General features: G+C 41.8%; 2 protein-coding genes across 12 annotated transcripts in view; both read left to right on the top strand.

Moving 5' to 3' along the window:
- bmal2 (basic helix-loop-helix ARNT like 2) overlaps positions 1–9,974 on the top strand; it is a 28,714-nt gene extending 18,740 nt beyond the window's left edge. For 3 of the 4 annotated variants that reach the window (XM_064929637.1, XM_064929635.1, XM_064929638.1), the window contains 12 exons: positions 193–350; positions 738–910; positions 2,660–2,777; positions 3,457–3,606; positions 3,943–4,192; positions 4,516–4,622; positions 5,271–5,421; positions 5,561–5,631; positions 5,739–5,853; positions 6,845–6,935; positions 7,013–7,124; positions 7,384–9,974. In XM_064929637.1, coding sequence (XP_064785709.1) covers positions 193–350; positions 738–910; positions 2,660–2,777; positions 3,457–3,606; positions 3,943–4,192; positions 4,516–4,622; positions 5,271–5,421; positions 5,561–5,631; positions 5,739–5,853; positions 6,845–6,935; positions 7,013–7,124; positions 7,384–7,541 — 1,654 coding nt within the window. In that variant the 3' untranslated portion in view covers positions 7,542–9,974. The remainder of the gene's footprint in view (positions 1–192; positions 351–737; positions 911–2,659; positions 2,778–3,456; positions 3,607–3,942; positions 4,193–4,515; positions 4,623–5,270; positions 5,422–5,560; positions 5,632–5,738; positions 5,854–6,844; positions 6,936–7,012; positions 7,125–7,383) is intronic. The other variant, XM_064929636.1, reaches the window with a different exon arrangement.
- A 5,776-nt stretch (positions 9,975–15,750) lies between these two features.
- Positions 15,751–16,072, top strand: part of LOC135509187 (liprin-beta-1-like) — a 56,608-nt gene continuing 56,286 nt past the window's right edge. For all 8 annotated transcript variants that reach the window (XM_064929632.1, XM_064929634.1, XM_064929633.1 and 5 more), the window contains exon 1: positions 15,751–15,897. The gene's annotated coding sequence lies outside the window, so the exon portion shown is untranslated. The remainder of the gene's footprint in view (positions 15,898–16,072) is intronic.

The following is a 16,072-nucleotide window of genomic DNA, read 5'->3' as shown; positions in this document are numbered from 1 at the left end:
ATCCCATTTCAATTCAGTCAGTAACACAACAAAACGTGGAATAAGTCAAGGGGTTTGAATAATGTACGTGGATAATGTTAGGTTGAATTTTGAGAACACAATCCCATAAAACCAGACCAAGAAGTAGGGAGGTGTCATGAGAGAAAATGGGTTCACCGCATCTGGTGTCATTGAGTGTCCATCTCTCTCCAGGGAGCCTCACAGCCAGATCGAGAAGCGGCGCCGGGACAAGATGAACAATCTGATCGACGAGCTGTCAGCCATGATTCCCACCTGTAACCCCATGTCCCGCAAGTTGGACAAACTCACCGTGCTCAGGATGGCTGTGCAGCACCTCAAATCCCTCAAAGGTAGCCTACTGTACAGTTGGTTGGCCCGCTCACCCACTTAATACTACAAATATGAGGTAGACTTAAGTAATGGGAGTTAATACTGTACTAATACAAGGTAATACTTTATTTATGCTAATACTTTCTTAGGAGACATGGTGATAGCTTAACCACCAACTGTCACCTTGTCTTAGACGGTTTCGGGTCATTTTAAGTCACAAATTGTTAAGTATATTGTACATTGTATACTGTAAACCAGATATTATTTTTATGAAGAAAAGCCCAAGTATATTTTTTACATCTTTGGCAATGGCTCATAAATATCACACACATTAATATATTGCTTCAATGCCACTTGACAGAAATAACAAATCCTCGTCCTCTCTGACTGCTGTTATACTTACCCAGGTTCCACCTGTTCCTTTGCTGAAGCCACTTATAAGCCTTCATTCCTCCCTGATGACGAGCTCAAACACCTCATTCTCAAGGCTGCAGACGGGTTCCTGTTCGTAGTGGGTTGTGATCGCGGAAAAATAGTCTTTGTCTCAGAGTCCATCAACAAGACACTGAATTACAGCCAGGTGAGAAACTCACCACTACACACTTTATTAACATTTTCAAATGATTCTGTCACAGAATAATAGTTCTGATGTTCTTTGATAGCAAGTTTTAGGTTGCATTGGAACAACGTTAGTTTAGGATTTACTTTGACTACATATCCATAATTCATTTATTACTTATATAAGCGTTTCATTAATGTGTTAGAACAGGTCCCAACCGCATTATGTAAGGGAAAATCAATGAACGACCTGGAAGATATGTTGGAGTGAAACTGACCTTCCATGGAGTTGCATTATTTTTCAGAGAACACACAGAGCCCCGAGTTGATTACATTATAGCCATGGTATAAATGTGATAAACACATTTGCTGGTAGACATGTGTTCAACATCCACTGAAGTAGCTAGATAGCTACAGTAGTTGCCGTGGTAACCAAACAGACGTGATAGTTTAGCTAACCAAGCCATCAGTCGTAGCTTGCCATTATGGGAATCAAATTCAACAATGCCCCAAAAAATAAAATTTGACTGATGCTTTCAAAAGCAGCTCAAACATGGAACATGTCAAAAAATAACTATAGCCATTGAATTCTGCTGTGCAAATATACTGTGCATTATAGGAAATTATGCACGCTCTAGAATGCACTTCAAATCAATCAGAAACAAGTATTCACTAATGCCAGAGTATAGTAAAGGTTCATGAAATATATCCATAGCATATCTATAGCGCATTCGTGTCAAGCAATGCAATAGGTCATATTTATGTATCTTGATAGATGCATCATTACAATGACAGCATATTGTCATCATTATGGCTGTTCTCAAAAGTGTGATTTTTATCATACCAGTGTTGGTGAATATGCCCAAAGGTTAAACCCCTGTTTTTAGAATGATGATGATATACAGCCTGAACTAACCCCATTTCCCCCACCAGCCGGTATCGGACTGTGACATACCAGACTGGCAAACTGCACAGTTAATTACCATGAAGTGCTGAACTTTAAACACTTTATGAATTGGGAAAATAGATTTGACTTTACATTGACTGCATGGAATTCATAAATGCAGTGTATTTGGAAAGTATTCAGACCTATTGACTTTTTCCATGTTTTGTTAAGTTACAGCTTCATTCTAAACTGAATGTCCTTGAGTGGCCCAGCCATAGTCTGGACTTGAACCTGATCAAACATTTCTGGAGAGACCTGAAAATAAAAACCTGTTTTTGCTTTGTCATTATGTGTAGATTGATGGGGGGGAAAACACTATTTAATCCATTTTAGATTAAGGCTGTAACAAAATGTGGAGAACGGCCAGGGGTATGAATAATTTCCAAATTAACTTTAGATCCTTCGTGTGTGTGTGTTTATAGACCAGTATGACCAACTTAATTGTGATGTGGAGGAGGGCTTTCAATGAAGTACAAAAGCGTTATGACCCTCAACTACACTATTTAATCTGTAAAATGTACCCTGAGGGTTCAACCCTGTAGGGATCTTCATGCACCATTGACCTCAGTGAGAGGAAGAAGGTAAGTCACAGACCTAAACCGGCCAGTTGGGGAAATGGGGCTGGTACAGACTACATATCAGCATCATTTTCAGAACGTGGTTTGTCCTTTTGGCATATTCACTTAGACTGGTAATGCGGTTAGGGCCTGTTATAACACATTCATGAAATGCTTAAAGATATCTAATGAATGTGTTATGGAGAAGTCAATGTAAGTCGTTACTTATTATCAGCAAGTGGAGTTGATTGGTTGTTTTTGTTTACAGACGGAACTGATTGGACAGAGTCTCTTTGACTACATTCACCCAAAGGACATGGGGAAAGTAAAGGAGCAGCTCTCAGCTTCTGAGTTATATCCCCGCGAGAGACTAATAGATGCCAAAAGTAAGTATGTGTGACTCTCAGCTGTGTGCAGGGACAGGGTGTGAAACGTAAGGTGTGTGTGTGTTTTCCATAAGGAGGATGTTGACCACAGCAATGCTGAAATGGCAGTGGTAGGTGGCTGGGTGGTTTCCATAAAAAGTAGAGCAGTGTTACACCCTAACACATTGGGGTCCTCCCCCCAGGAAGTGAGGCAGCAGGAGGTGAAGGAAAGCTCTCAAGAGTGGAGATTAACTTGGCCCATACCATGGAGAACACTGCACTGTGTGAGTGGGTCAGTGGGATGATTGTCTGAGGAGTGGGCAGGACCTTTTGGACTCAAATTGTAAAGCAGTGTCGTACTCATGCCTGACAGTTGTAGTGGAAAACATCAATTTCTGAGAATATCGTTTTGACATAGAAAATACCTTTATTGTTACTTGCAATGATGAGTAGTCTCAGCTGATCTGTCGTGTGTGTGTCTACACTATGTTCTGCTAACTGTATGTCATTCTGGATAAGAGCGTCTGCTAAATTACAAAAAATGTACAAATGTAAATGTGAGGGGAATTACGTTGGCATTGTGTGTGTGAGTGTGACTGAATCTCCACTGTGTGTCTGAGTGTGTCTGCGTCCGCATGCCTGTGTGTTACTCACTCTACTGTGTGTATGCCTCTGTCTAATCAGCCTTTCTTCTCCCCAGCGGGCCTGCAGGTCCAGGCTGACCTCCCAGTCGGAGCAGCTCGGCTGTGTCCGGGCGCGCGACGCTCCTTCTTCTGCCGCATGAAGTACCACAAGATCTCAGTCAAACAGGAGGACAAGGAATTCCAATCCAGCACATCGAAAAAGAAAGGTAGGGGAAAAATCTGTCCCCATTTATAAAGTATGGTCTTAATAAATGTAATGGACATATGGAACCTGTCTGTGTAACATTGACATAATATCCTCCCCTCTTTAATGTGGATTGGTGTGAAGGAAAATAGTTTCCCATCTTTTCCTTAAAAGTTTGTGTGTTTTGTATAAGGCAGGACTGCCCTTTGTTTTTCATAATAAAACATAAAATGAAATATATTCTCTGGATTGGAGTAGCTGCTAAACAATGAATGTAAATGTGTTCATTAAGATTTAACTGTAATGGAAAAACAAATGGATGTAAAATGTCTACCTGTCGTCCTGTCCCCCCATGTAGAGTCTGAGAAGTACTGCACTGTCCACTGCACAGGCTACATTCGCAGCTGGCCCACCAGTCAGCTGGGGGAGGAGGGGGGTGAGGGGGAAACTGACAAGGACAGCTCCCACTTCAGCTGCCTGGTGGCCGTGGGCCGTGTCCACCTCCACGCCGCCTCTCTTGTCAACGGGGCCAACGAGGTCCTGGTCAAAGCAACGGAGTTTGTCACGCGCTACGCCATGGATGGCAAGTTCACCTTCGTCGACCAACGGTGATTGTTTTCCTCTCTTTTTGATTTAATGTTTAGGTTCTTATTACACTCAATGGGAAGGGGCTCAAAGTTCATCCTCTTGGTCTCCAAGCACTGGATGGCAAATGAAGTATAATGAAAACTGGATAATGTAATTATCCCATGACAGTGTGGATGTGGTGTCTCTAGAATCACTCAGACTCAAGTTGCCTTTAATTGAAGAACAGCACAAATTTGTGCATATCAGACTGACCTCTTCATAACCACATTGACTCCTCTGAAGAAGTAATGACAAGATATCATGTGATGACTAACAATATGTTCTACACCTCTACTCCTTACAGAGCCACCACTGTCCTAGGATACTTACCCCAGGAGCTGCTTGGAACGTCATGCTATGAATACTTCCATCAAGATGACTTGCCACATTTAGCAGAACGACATCGAAAAGGTAGGATCTCGTTGGTTCAGCCAGTGGTTGGTTGCCAAACTAGTTTATGCTGTCGCTTGCACCATGCCTTTTTTTGTTACCAACCCGAGAGACAAGAAACATTCAAAGTCTTCCCTAGAATTCCTAGAATGTGGAATCATTATTTTTTTTTGTCTACTGTGTTATTGACTTGTTAATTGTTTACTCCATGTGTAACTCTGTGTTGTCTGTTCACACTGCTATGCTTTATCTTGGCCAGGTCGCAGTTGTAAATGAGAACTTGTTCTCAACTAGCCTACCTGGTTAAATAAAGGTGAAAAAAAAATGTGGAATCAAATCATAATCCAGGAGCAAAGAGCCAGAGGCTAGCCACAACCCACCAGTAGGGCCTCAAACCACTACATGGGAGAAACGGTCCTACTTTTGAGCCATGTTGCTACCCAACTTCAATGTTTTTTCCTAGTTTCAGAATTTCCCCCCCAAAAATCCCCCCCATTTTTCTATCTGGTATTCCCCTGAAATGGTAATCAAAAAGAAAAACATTCCTACTTGCATGCCATAAGCAGCTTTCACGCTATTATTACTCTTGTTCTAACCATACCTAGATGTTAAATTAAATAAAGAATATCTATCTCCTCTAACTTAAACTTTCACACCTTTTCCTTTCAGTGCTGCGGAGTAAAGAGAGAATAGAGACACATTGCTACAAATTCAAAACGAAACATGGCTCTTTTGTCACACTACAAAGTCGGATGTTTAGCTTCATAAATCCCTGGACCAAAGAAGTAGAATACATAGTGTCAACCAATACTGTCATGCCGTAAGTACAAATCTTTTCCTTTTCCTCCTTAGGATCGTCACTGATCTTTCTGTACTGTCGTTTTAGCTTTGTGACACTGTGTAATTTAACCTTTTTTTTCTCAAAACTCTTTCCCAAAACGGTTCTCTCACGTCTCCAGCAGTGACCACAGTCCAACAGACAGATCTGGGGACAAAGCAGAACCGTCAAGTAATTCCAAGGCTTCAGAAGGTTAGTTGAGATGTCAAATTGAAAAAGCAGACAATTGGTGTTATATAAGCATTGAGGTCTATAGCTAAATAGACCTAACCTGCGGCTAATGAATGTTTTCCTCTTAGACGCTGGCAATAAGTCTCTTCCCACCATCCCGGGGATCTCCAGTGCTTCCAGTACCATGATCTATGCAGGGAGCATCGGGACCCAGATCGCTAGTGAGCTGCTGGACGACAACAGGTGGGTGTGGTAGCCTATCAGTGAAGATGGACATATGGCAGATAAATGGGGTGGTGTGTGTGTGTGTGTGTGTGTGTGTGTGTGTGCGTGTGCGTGTGTGCGCGCGCATTACCAGTCAAAAGTTTTGGTTGTGCGAAGGGTGGCTACTTTGAAAAATCTAAATATGTTTTGATTTGGTTAATAACTTTTTGGTTTGGTTAACACCTTTTTGGTTACTACATGATTCCATTTTCATAGTTTTGATGTCTTCACTATTCTACATTGTAGAAAATAGTCCAAATAAAGATTAACCCTGGAAAGACCAGGTGTCTCAACTTTTTACTGGTACTGTCATTTATTTGTATGTTTATTATTATTAATGGATAATAATGTCATTGGATGCCCATCAACTTGTGAATGAAGAATAGCAGCCTGTGAAGGTATAGCTATAGAACAGGGTTGCATTCAGTGGGGGGGGGTGTATGCTTCCCTGCCTCATTTGGGTGATCGTGTCAGCTTTGCTAAGACATTTCTATCTGCAGCGTTCAGTGCTTGGCACCCTCTTGACGAGATCCTGGTGAATCTTATCAAACTGCAATAAGCTGTCAAAAACACTCTTGAGAAGTTGCAGGTGTGAAAGGCGCACAAGTTTGGACCCGCGCCTGGAGATGTCAAAATATATTATTTTTTATTTTACCTTTAACTAGGCAAGTCAGTTAAGAACAAATTCTTATTTTCAATGACAGATTTGTACCTTGTCAGCTCGGGGGTTTGAACTTGCAACCTTCCGGTTACTAGTCCAACGCTCTAACCACGAGGCTACCCTGCCGCCCCAATTTATATCACTATGGATTAGGTATGCTGTTCAAGCTATGCTTGAATGTGCTCAATAATATCGTTGGTACCTCACTGGATATATTCTGTTTGGCATTGTCACTGTACCAAAGCAGTAAACAAGCTCAGAAATGCCTGAGGTGGGATTGTTGTGATCAGTTTGATCTGTCTGTTTTAGGATGAACTCGTCCCCATCCAGCGGTAATGTCAGCCCCTTCACTGTGCTGAAGGACAAGTCTCCTCTGCAACTTACACTGTCCAGCAGCAGCGTAAGTCTCTGTGTGAGCGTGTGTGTGTGTTCTGGTATGTATTACTTTAGTAACTTTTTTCCCCCTGTCTGGTTGAGGTGCCAAATGGAGAGGTGGCAGACCAAGAGATGCCAGGGAAGTCCAGTTCAGAGGAAGGAGAACAACAAGAACTCAAAAGACCACAATTCCCTGCAGGAGAATCACTCATGGGTACATCATCACATCTCATCCCTTTAGCCCATTACAGTCTTGACTAGTTTAGGATTGGTCCTTTGTGATACCGAACAGAGTTTTTGATGATGGTACTCTTCTCGCTGAAGATCTATTGTTCAGTCATAGATTATGTGGTTCTGTGACTGGTTGTAGTCCTCTTTCACGCCCCCCTCTCTCTTCCTTGCTCTCTTTCTCTGCCTCACACTCTTTCTGACTTTTTTTTTTTGCTCTCTCTTCCCTCTCTCTGCTCCCCCAGTGGAAACTTCCCAGCTGGATATGGAGAATATGATGGACCCTGGCCTGGGAGGCCTTAGTAATGACGAGGCGGCCATGGCAGTGATTATGAGCCTGCTGGAGACGGACGCCGATCTGGGCGAGGCCGTGGTCATGGATGAGATCAACTGGTCCCTCTGAACTGGTTCCTCTTTCTCTCATCTCTACTGAAACTTTCCACGTCTCACTAAAATTGACTGCACTGATCTCTCTAAAACTTGCCACAGCTCACTGAAATTCTAAGCCTCTCTGAAATCCACCCCCCCCCCGGCTCTCTGAAACACACTACAGCTCTCAATAACTCGACCCAAACACAGCATTTCCCTCAGTACAGGTATCGTTTCCCTTTTTAAAACATATTTTATTTATTTATTAGTTGTTTTAGTTTTTTCCACATAAGCTGTGTAATCTTCAGGTGGCTGTTTACATGTTTGTTTTTTTGAAGACAATGGGATCGATTGGCGATAAGGGACAACAGCTCTTCACCACTTTCAGTGGGAGGAAGAGAGGAGTCTGAGGCTGTGCCTACAAAGCCTTTCAGGTGGCCATTTTGACTATTCTTGGCGGCTAATTGTCCGTATCTGCTTTCCTCAGACCTACAGATCACGTTCCCCTGCATACGTCTACCAATTATTGTGTGCCAAGTCATTGACTGTGTCACCGACTGACAGATTGCTATAACATATGATGTGGTTAGCTGATACGTAAAATACCTATCCAGGGGTTGTAAGATCTGGCATGCATCAGCTACGCCTGGGCAGAGGAACTCGCCCACTGTCTCTCCCCATCGCTGGAGTGGCCTTAGGAGGCGTGGTCTATTTGAGCAGCAGCCTTTTTGTGCCCCCACGTGTCACATCCTATAAGACTATGGCTGAATCCCAAATCACTCCCTTCACCCCTTGACCCTCCAGTTAAGCTTTCACGCTTGCCTCCGCCATATGCACAAGTGTTCCAAAGCAGAGGGAGTGAAAATTGTCATAGGTGTGGGGGCTAATTAGACAGCCAAGCAAATAAGGCTGCAGGCTTTAGAGCGAAGTGCTATCCCGACACGCTCCGCGATATGTTTTGAGTTTGCGCAAATATTTTTATGTGAATATACAAGTATTTGAATATTGGAATGCATTTGGCAATACACTTGGAAGGTATTGGCATGTATTTGAAAATAACCAGTATTTATACAAATATTTAAATACTCCCATGCTTTTGAACCCAGGTCTGTTTGGTCCTAGGTTTATTTTAAATAATATATTTGGAAGTAACTATTTGAAAATACTTATACTTAAATAGTAGGCTATTTTATAGGAAATCATTTGAAAATGCTTCTAATAGAAGTAGTTGATTCGGCACCACATTATTTTAAAATACTTAAATACACAGTTCTGTTTGACATTGACATTGAGAGTCACTGATAGTCCGCTCTCAATGTGCCACTTAGAGATTTTCCCACCATCAGAGTAACTGGGCGTGTCACGGCCTAACCACCAACTCTCTGGCACACAGCATTTGGACCGACGTGTGAAGACCTGGTATGGATAAATGCCACATTCACCCACCATCTTGACACATTCTTAAAAACTGAAATGGAGGTTTAAGGGAATAGACTTAAATTCTATTATTAAAATAGAGATGTATAAAAAATACCTTATATCAAAATGTACAGTTTATAAATGATCTCTGAATCAGGGATCACTCAGGGAGCAACAGAACAGAAACCACCCCTCATTCCTCCATTTCATGTTTATTCAATCTTTTACACTTTTTTATCACTTGTAGCAGTATTTTATTTCTCAGGCTATATATCACACACCTATAGTAGGTGGGAGTACAGACTTTGGTATTGTTGTAAAGTGATTTGTTTTCTTTTTACAACGTTTTTCGGCTTTATGACGCCCATGCTTTGACTTAATTTCATGTGTCATAATGCACTGATAGACAACAGTCTTATATGGCTCGTTCAGGAGGTGCTTCTTCAGAGGTAAACCGAGTAGTTTGTGGTGTGTGGATTCTTTAAGGGACTACTATGCAGAGTGAACATTCCAGAACATCTATATACGTCTCTCGCTTATTTTCGTTACATTCCACTGTTCCGCCCAGCAAAATAAAGTTCTGAAGCAGTTCAAAACCCCTAAAAAATAATGGTTTATATCATTCCTTTCTCTTCCTTTTTAAACCTCTTTAGCTCAACATTTAAATTACTTCACCAATCAGTGTGGATAGAGCAGCTTGCTATGGAGTGGGCAAGCTGTAATAGATGTTTGCATGCATTGGACAGACATGTGTAGGGCACAAGATGTGACTGAAATTTTGCAGGTGGGGAGAGAGCGAGCAATAGAGGGTGGAGGAGGCTTGGCTTGAAGCGCTGGGCATTTTGTTATTACATGCATAGGATCACAGCATGATACTTGCGGAGGAGCAGATTCAATGAAGGAACTTTGAACGTCTTTGAACTTCCAAGAGTTGGCTTAACTTTGGACCAGAAGCTTTGTGTGTGTGTGTGTGTGCAGAGCGTCACCAGAATTTAAATAAAAACACATTTGACCTTTTTGTAGTTAATAAAGCCAACTTGAAACATAACTATAGTATCCTTAACTAGTATTGTGTACGTTTATCCATTCTTCTCAAATAAAAAAATCTATCTCTCTAATTTTGGAATAATCACACTGTCAGCAGGCCACCACACCCTACATACTCAATAGAGTACATGCCATATACACACTCGAAGACACAGACACAGTAGTGGGGGTCGTATATGTTTTGGAGGGCTAGAGATAGGTAGCCTACACACACTGGCAAACATTTTCAGCCGGCAGGCAGACACTGGAATAAGTTTGTGAGGGCTTTGCATAGGCACTTTTTTTTAGGGGGGGGTACTGGGGGATAAAATGCCCTGAATGTAAAATAACAAATTAACCAGTTTTTTTTTGTGATCAAATTTGTCTTGCTATTGGTAAGACAGGTACACATGGACAACATGGACAAAGAAACAAGTAACAAGACCTGGACAAGACAAAAATAGCCAACTACTTTATTTGTAGTTGCCCATTTTACCATTGCCCCACCAAACTATAAGAAGCTGAAGCTGGATAAGCATACTTTTTAAATGTGGTGGCTCGAGGTCATGTCAGTAAGCCCATCATCTGCCATCTATGGTCACACTGATTGGTCTATGGTCACCATGCTTTGAATGAATGATGGTTATGTGGCAGCCTTATGTGAGGTAAGACTAAAGAACTAAAGTCATGAAATATCTTTAAAATGATGCTGTTTAAACTCCAATGCCTGTGTGCATACTGCTGTTTTAGCCCATCCCGCCACGCTCGTTACTTTTTAAAGTTTGTTCACATTTTGTGCCAGTAATGATTTTGATTAGGTTCTGAGGGTGGGATGGATGGAGGTGTATTGTGAGTTCTGAAGAACACTGTCTCTGGAGCTCCACGTTTGCTTCAATACTGAGGGAGGCACCAATCCACTAGGACCCCCACTACCTGTCTGTGTCTGAAGTGCCTCATGCCATTTCTGCATGGATACCTGAGAAGTAAATGACAAACCATCAGTCCCACCTTACCTCTCAACACATTAAATGTTATGGCATTTTCCCTCTCGATTGTTTATTGGATCATGGGATTAATCGGAAGTATGAAACACGATTGGTGGCTAGATTTGACGTGCCAATCACGATCCTGATCACAGATGATGGCATTCAACAAGCAAGCTGTGAAAGCATGTGCCATAGATACAGGCTGGTCCTATAAAAGGAAAAAAGTTGTTTGTTTTAAGATAGATTTTTTTCTTCTAATATCATTGTACTGTATTTGTGAATGCCCTGAATTGTGAAACCGTTAAAGTGTACGTTTGTACAGTAGGGCTGCCACCCACCCTATTGTCATTGTGTGGTGGCATTGAGTGGAAGTCGAGTACTGTTCTGTACTTTGGTTAGAGTCAACCTCAACTGCCCCTGTCCCAGTTTGAAATCCTAAACATTATCCAAGGTATAGTTAGATTTAGTTGTTTTTTTTGGTTCTCTTTATATCCTGCCCAGTTGATCTTATTGCATGCAGCTGCTTTTGTATCCTTTTTGTTTTTTTTAATGCATTTTTTGTTTTTGCCTTATAAGACAAACTAGGGTATGAGAGACCGGTATGTGTGTAGGCGTGTGATTGAGTAACCATAAACTATTATCTGTGGACTGATGAGGCTTCAGAAACTGTTTCCCCAGACTTGTGCTGTTTCCCAATTGATGCGGATGCCCTAGAATCTAGATATATACCACAAACCAATGTTTAATTGTGCTTGTGGCACAGGGATCCCAGTTGGCCACAGTTAGCCTTGCCTTTTAGCCTATCCACACACAAGCAAGGCCCTTCTTTACCTGTGGGCTCAGTGAAGAGCTGTTTGTTAGCAGGGGAGGCTAGTCAGTGACGCATTCACAGCTTCAAAATCACCTGTCTGTTTTTTTTTTAAATATACTGTATTTGTTGCTAACTGTTAGTGTATCTGTTTGTTTTAATAGTGCGCTTAAAAAACACTTCAAGATTAATGGCATTATTGCTGCTTCAACAGGTCTGGTTTATGGCAGAGAAGCTGTCTAAGCTGTCTTGTGAAAAAAGGTTATTCTTAATAAACATTGGTTTCCTTTTACTTCACAGTGGTGTTTTGGTTATGCACACATGTACAGTCTGTGCACACACATGCATACTTCATATTAAATCAATGTTGTTTCCTGTCTGTACAAATGTTCTCTTTCAATCCATAGCCTTACTGCGACACTTTCCCTGTAGAGCTCATAATGAGAACTCATGACTACAGCTGCTTTTTGGTAATTATATTTAGATCAACCCTGCCCTCTCCATTTTGCCCCCCTGCTAGGAGAATTACATTTCCATAATTTTACAAATATGATACCACTTGGGTAAGTGGGGTTAAGTGTGCCCATGGTAAGCTGGTGTAAAGTTCTGTTTTCATAACCAGCACTCCTACTCCGAGATGCTTTGTGAATATGGGTTGTGGTGTGTACATAAAGTCGGCACGGTGGAGGGTCCATTCTGTTGAAGTGACAATCTGCATCTCTACCCTGTCGGAGAGGGACTACCTATGTCACAGAGCTCTATGTCATTTCATTTTTTTTAAAGTTAAATATAATATGTCTCTTGTTTACGAATGATAGCAATCAGAAATTGACCATAAAAAATAAAGGACATTCAACTTAAAAGCAAGTACCAATCCACTGTATTACACATTGAACCTCCCCCAGGAGTGGGAAGGTGAACGGAAAGGCTCTGGAGCAACGAACCGCCCTTGCTGTCTCTGCCTGGCCGGTTCCCCTCTTTCCACTGGGATTCTCTGCCTCTAACCCTATTACAGGGGCTGAGTCACTGGCTTACTGGGGCTCTTTCATACCGTCCCTGGGAGGGGTGCGTCACTTGAGTGGGTTGAGTCACTGATGTGATCTTCCTGTCTGGGTTGCCCCCCCCCTTTGGGTTGTTCCGTGGCGGAGATCTTTGTGGGCTATACTCGGCCTTGTCTCAGGATGGTAAGTTGGTGGTTGAAGACATCCCTCTAGTGGTGTGGGGGCTGTGCTTTGGCAAAGTGGATGGGGTTTATATCCTTCCTGATTGGCCCTGTCCGGGGGTGTCATCGGATGGGGCCACAGTGTCTCCTGACCCCTCCTGTCTCAGCCTCCAGTATTTATGCTGCAGTAGTTTGTGTCGGGGGGCTAGGGTCAGTTTGTAATATCTGGAGTACTTCTCCTGTCCTATACGGTGTCCTGTATGAATTTAAGTGTGTTCTCTCTCTAATTCTCTCTTTCTCTCTTTCTTTCTCTCTCTCGGAGGACCTGAGCCCTAGGACCATGCCTCAGGACTACCTGACATGATGACTCCTTGCTGTCCCCAGTCCACCTGGCCGTGCTGCTGCTCCAGTTTCAACTGTTCTGCCTGTGATTATTATTATTTGACCAAGCTGGTCATTTATGAACAATTGAACATCTTGGCCATGTTCTGTTATAATCTCCACCCGGCACAGCCAGAAGAGGACTGGCCACCCCACATAGCCTGGTTCCTCTCTAGGTTTTTTTCCTAGGTTTTGACCTTTCTTGGGAGTTTTTCATCACCTTCTACACCTGCATTGCTTGCTGTTTGGGGTTTTAGGCTGGGTTTCTGTACAGCACTTTGAGATAGCCCTTCGTACATCAGCTGATATGTAAATACATGTGATTTGATTTGATCTTAAGAAATCCATGTAACTTTTTGGGGACAAAAGTAGGAAAAACTGAGTATGACAGGGAAAAGATAAGCTTCTGTTAGTCTAGCTACCATTGTTTTTGCCATTTCCTATCATTCTATGGAACTCTGTCTTTGTGACATACAGTACAAATGTTTCAACCAAGAAACCGCCACTGTAAAGTGGTTTTAAAACCGTTACAAATACAGCTGAATCTATATCATTTTATGTTATTGATTGATTAGATCAACTATAAAATTATAACTAATCTTTTAATTTCAAAATATTTATCTCTGTTCTTTTGTTTGGTTGTCTATTTGTGCTAGAAAGTTTGAATGTGTTCCCCGGTGGACTGATCACTGCATGACTTCCAGAGATACTTCTGTAATGGAACTGGGGGCAATGAGTCAGCTACACTGAGCAGATATTCACCACCTTGGATAATAACAGGATAGGCACCAAAAACGTACTTTTCTTATCTTTCAACAAACTTTTTCCCTTTGTCTTTCCAGTCTTCTCAATACTTTTTCAATGTTAGTCATCCTCAGAACAGAAAGCAGCTCTGTATTACTGCACTGTTATTTGCATAATTCTTTACAAAATGCTGTCAATATTTTACATTTTGTTACTCTGCTACTGTTGTAGTATCACCAACTATTATCTAACAAAATTGTACTAATATATTGTCAGTACAGGTAACTGCATAGTAGTAGAATTAAGCCTTTTTTTTACACAAGTGGAATAGGGAACAGGCATTACCACACAGGTATAAGGGCAAATTAAGGCAAAGTGTTACCAGAATATTTAATACTGTGTGAGAGACTGAGGATCTGTAGTTATGCACAGGGTGGGGTTGTTGGTTTACGGGAGTATGTAGAGATACAGTATAATACATTCTATTTCATTGTCATCCCAAGGGGTACTGTAGGTGCAATGTATTATGAGGATGAAAATAGAACAATGTTACTGTTCTTTGCCTTGCTCAAACGTATTTGCTCAAGATCAGATCACTTCTCAGGGGAATTGAATATAATTGAATCATTAGTGGAATTTGTGTGGGTGCCATGGGAGGCTGGGAACCTACTGGCACTGCGTTGCATTGACACTTGCCCCGGCTGCATTTGTAGCAAATGTTACTGTGCTTGTTATTCACTAGATGGTGCTAAATGTCAAATTGAACAAAGTGTATGGTCTCTGATTACACAGGCTGTGTACAAGATGAGTGTGGCAGCCGTGTTCACTAAGCCAAACCCACTTACAGCTGAGGTGCACACCAACAGAATATTTCTAAGACTGGATAAAGACAACAATGGTAAGGATCGCACAGGAACCATTTCAAAATACAGGTAATCCTAATTTAAGGTTACAAAACCTACAGTATCCCAGTCAGCTGGTCAGCTATTGCTGCAGTTCCTCTCTATTCTAATTATCCAGCCCTGCCTTGAACTGTATTTTCTTGTAATTGTAACTACATCTTGTGAGTGTGCAGCCTATTTTATTTTACAACATTCAGTTCTATTTAGCCATCAGCCTGGAGGAGTTAAATGTGGGGGCCCTGGATGATGAGTGGATCAGAGAGATGCTGGAGTGTGACCTCAACACTGAATGTGGAAAGGATGGCACTTGAGTAAAGACAGACAGAGAGGTGATGTGGAGGGATCCAGAACTTCATTTCATTCTCTCTTTGATGTCAGCTGATGCACTGAACTGGACATATGGGCTGAGACAATCTCTGGAATCTAGCTATCTGTGCAAAGTTTTCAAAGGACAAGACTATCAGTGTTTTTATGTGTTACAGTTCTTGAAAGCGATACTGTAGCCGACTTCCATTCCTAAACAAAATACCATTCTATTAACAAGGTCTAAAATGTTTGTTTTTTTACCCCTTATTGTACAAGAAAGGCAATAGAACACTGGAAATTTGAAAAGTAATTATGAAATACATTTTCCAGGCTATTTCACTTAGGTTACGTGTGTGCCCCCTACAGACCACTTGGGGTCGTCTTGCTTTTAAAAATTGATTGGCAGGCATGTCCCAAACTCTGAAAAGATCAGAGACTTTCCTCTTGCCAAACCAATCCAGTCGGGAGCGGGGCGGGATGTGCCTGCGATGACGTTTCCACTTTCCAACTTCCCATCGTCCCATTTCCGACATGGCGTAGAGAAGAGGCAACGCAGCGGGCTGGTATTGTAGCGGAAAAGTTGATAAAGTACAGGGTTTCAGTAGGAGGATATATAAACCGTTGGAAGTTATAACCAGGATTCAAGCAAAGTTTCGGTAAGTGCGACATTTATGCAGATGTTTTGTATCCATCGAATTCAGTCACAGTGAGTAGCGGCTGCTGTGATTTGGCAAAAAATACAATGTTGACAGTCGTAATGTACTTTTAACTCATTCTAATATTAGCACTTTTAATGACATACTGTTGCAATGTTAGTTTTGCACATTGAGT

Source organism: Oncorhynchus masou, chromosome 22 (genome assembly GCF_036934945.1).
Source record: "Oncorhynchus masou masou isolate Uvic2021 chromosome 22, UVic_Omas_1.1, whole genome shotgun sequence".
Lineage (NCBI taxonomy): Eukaryota > Metazoa > Chordata > Actinopteri > Salmoniformes > Salmonidae > Oncorhynchus > Oncorhynchus masou.
This window is presented reverse-complemented; position numbering and strand designations above follow the sequence as displayed.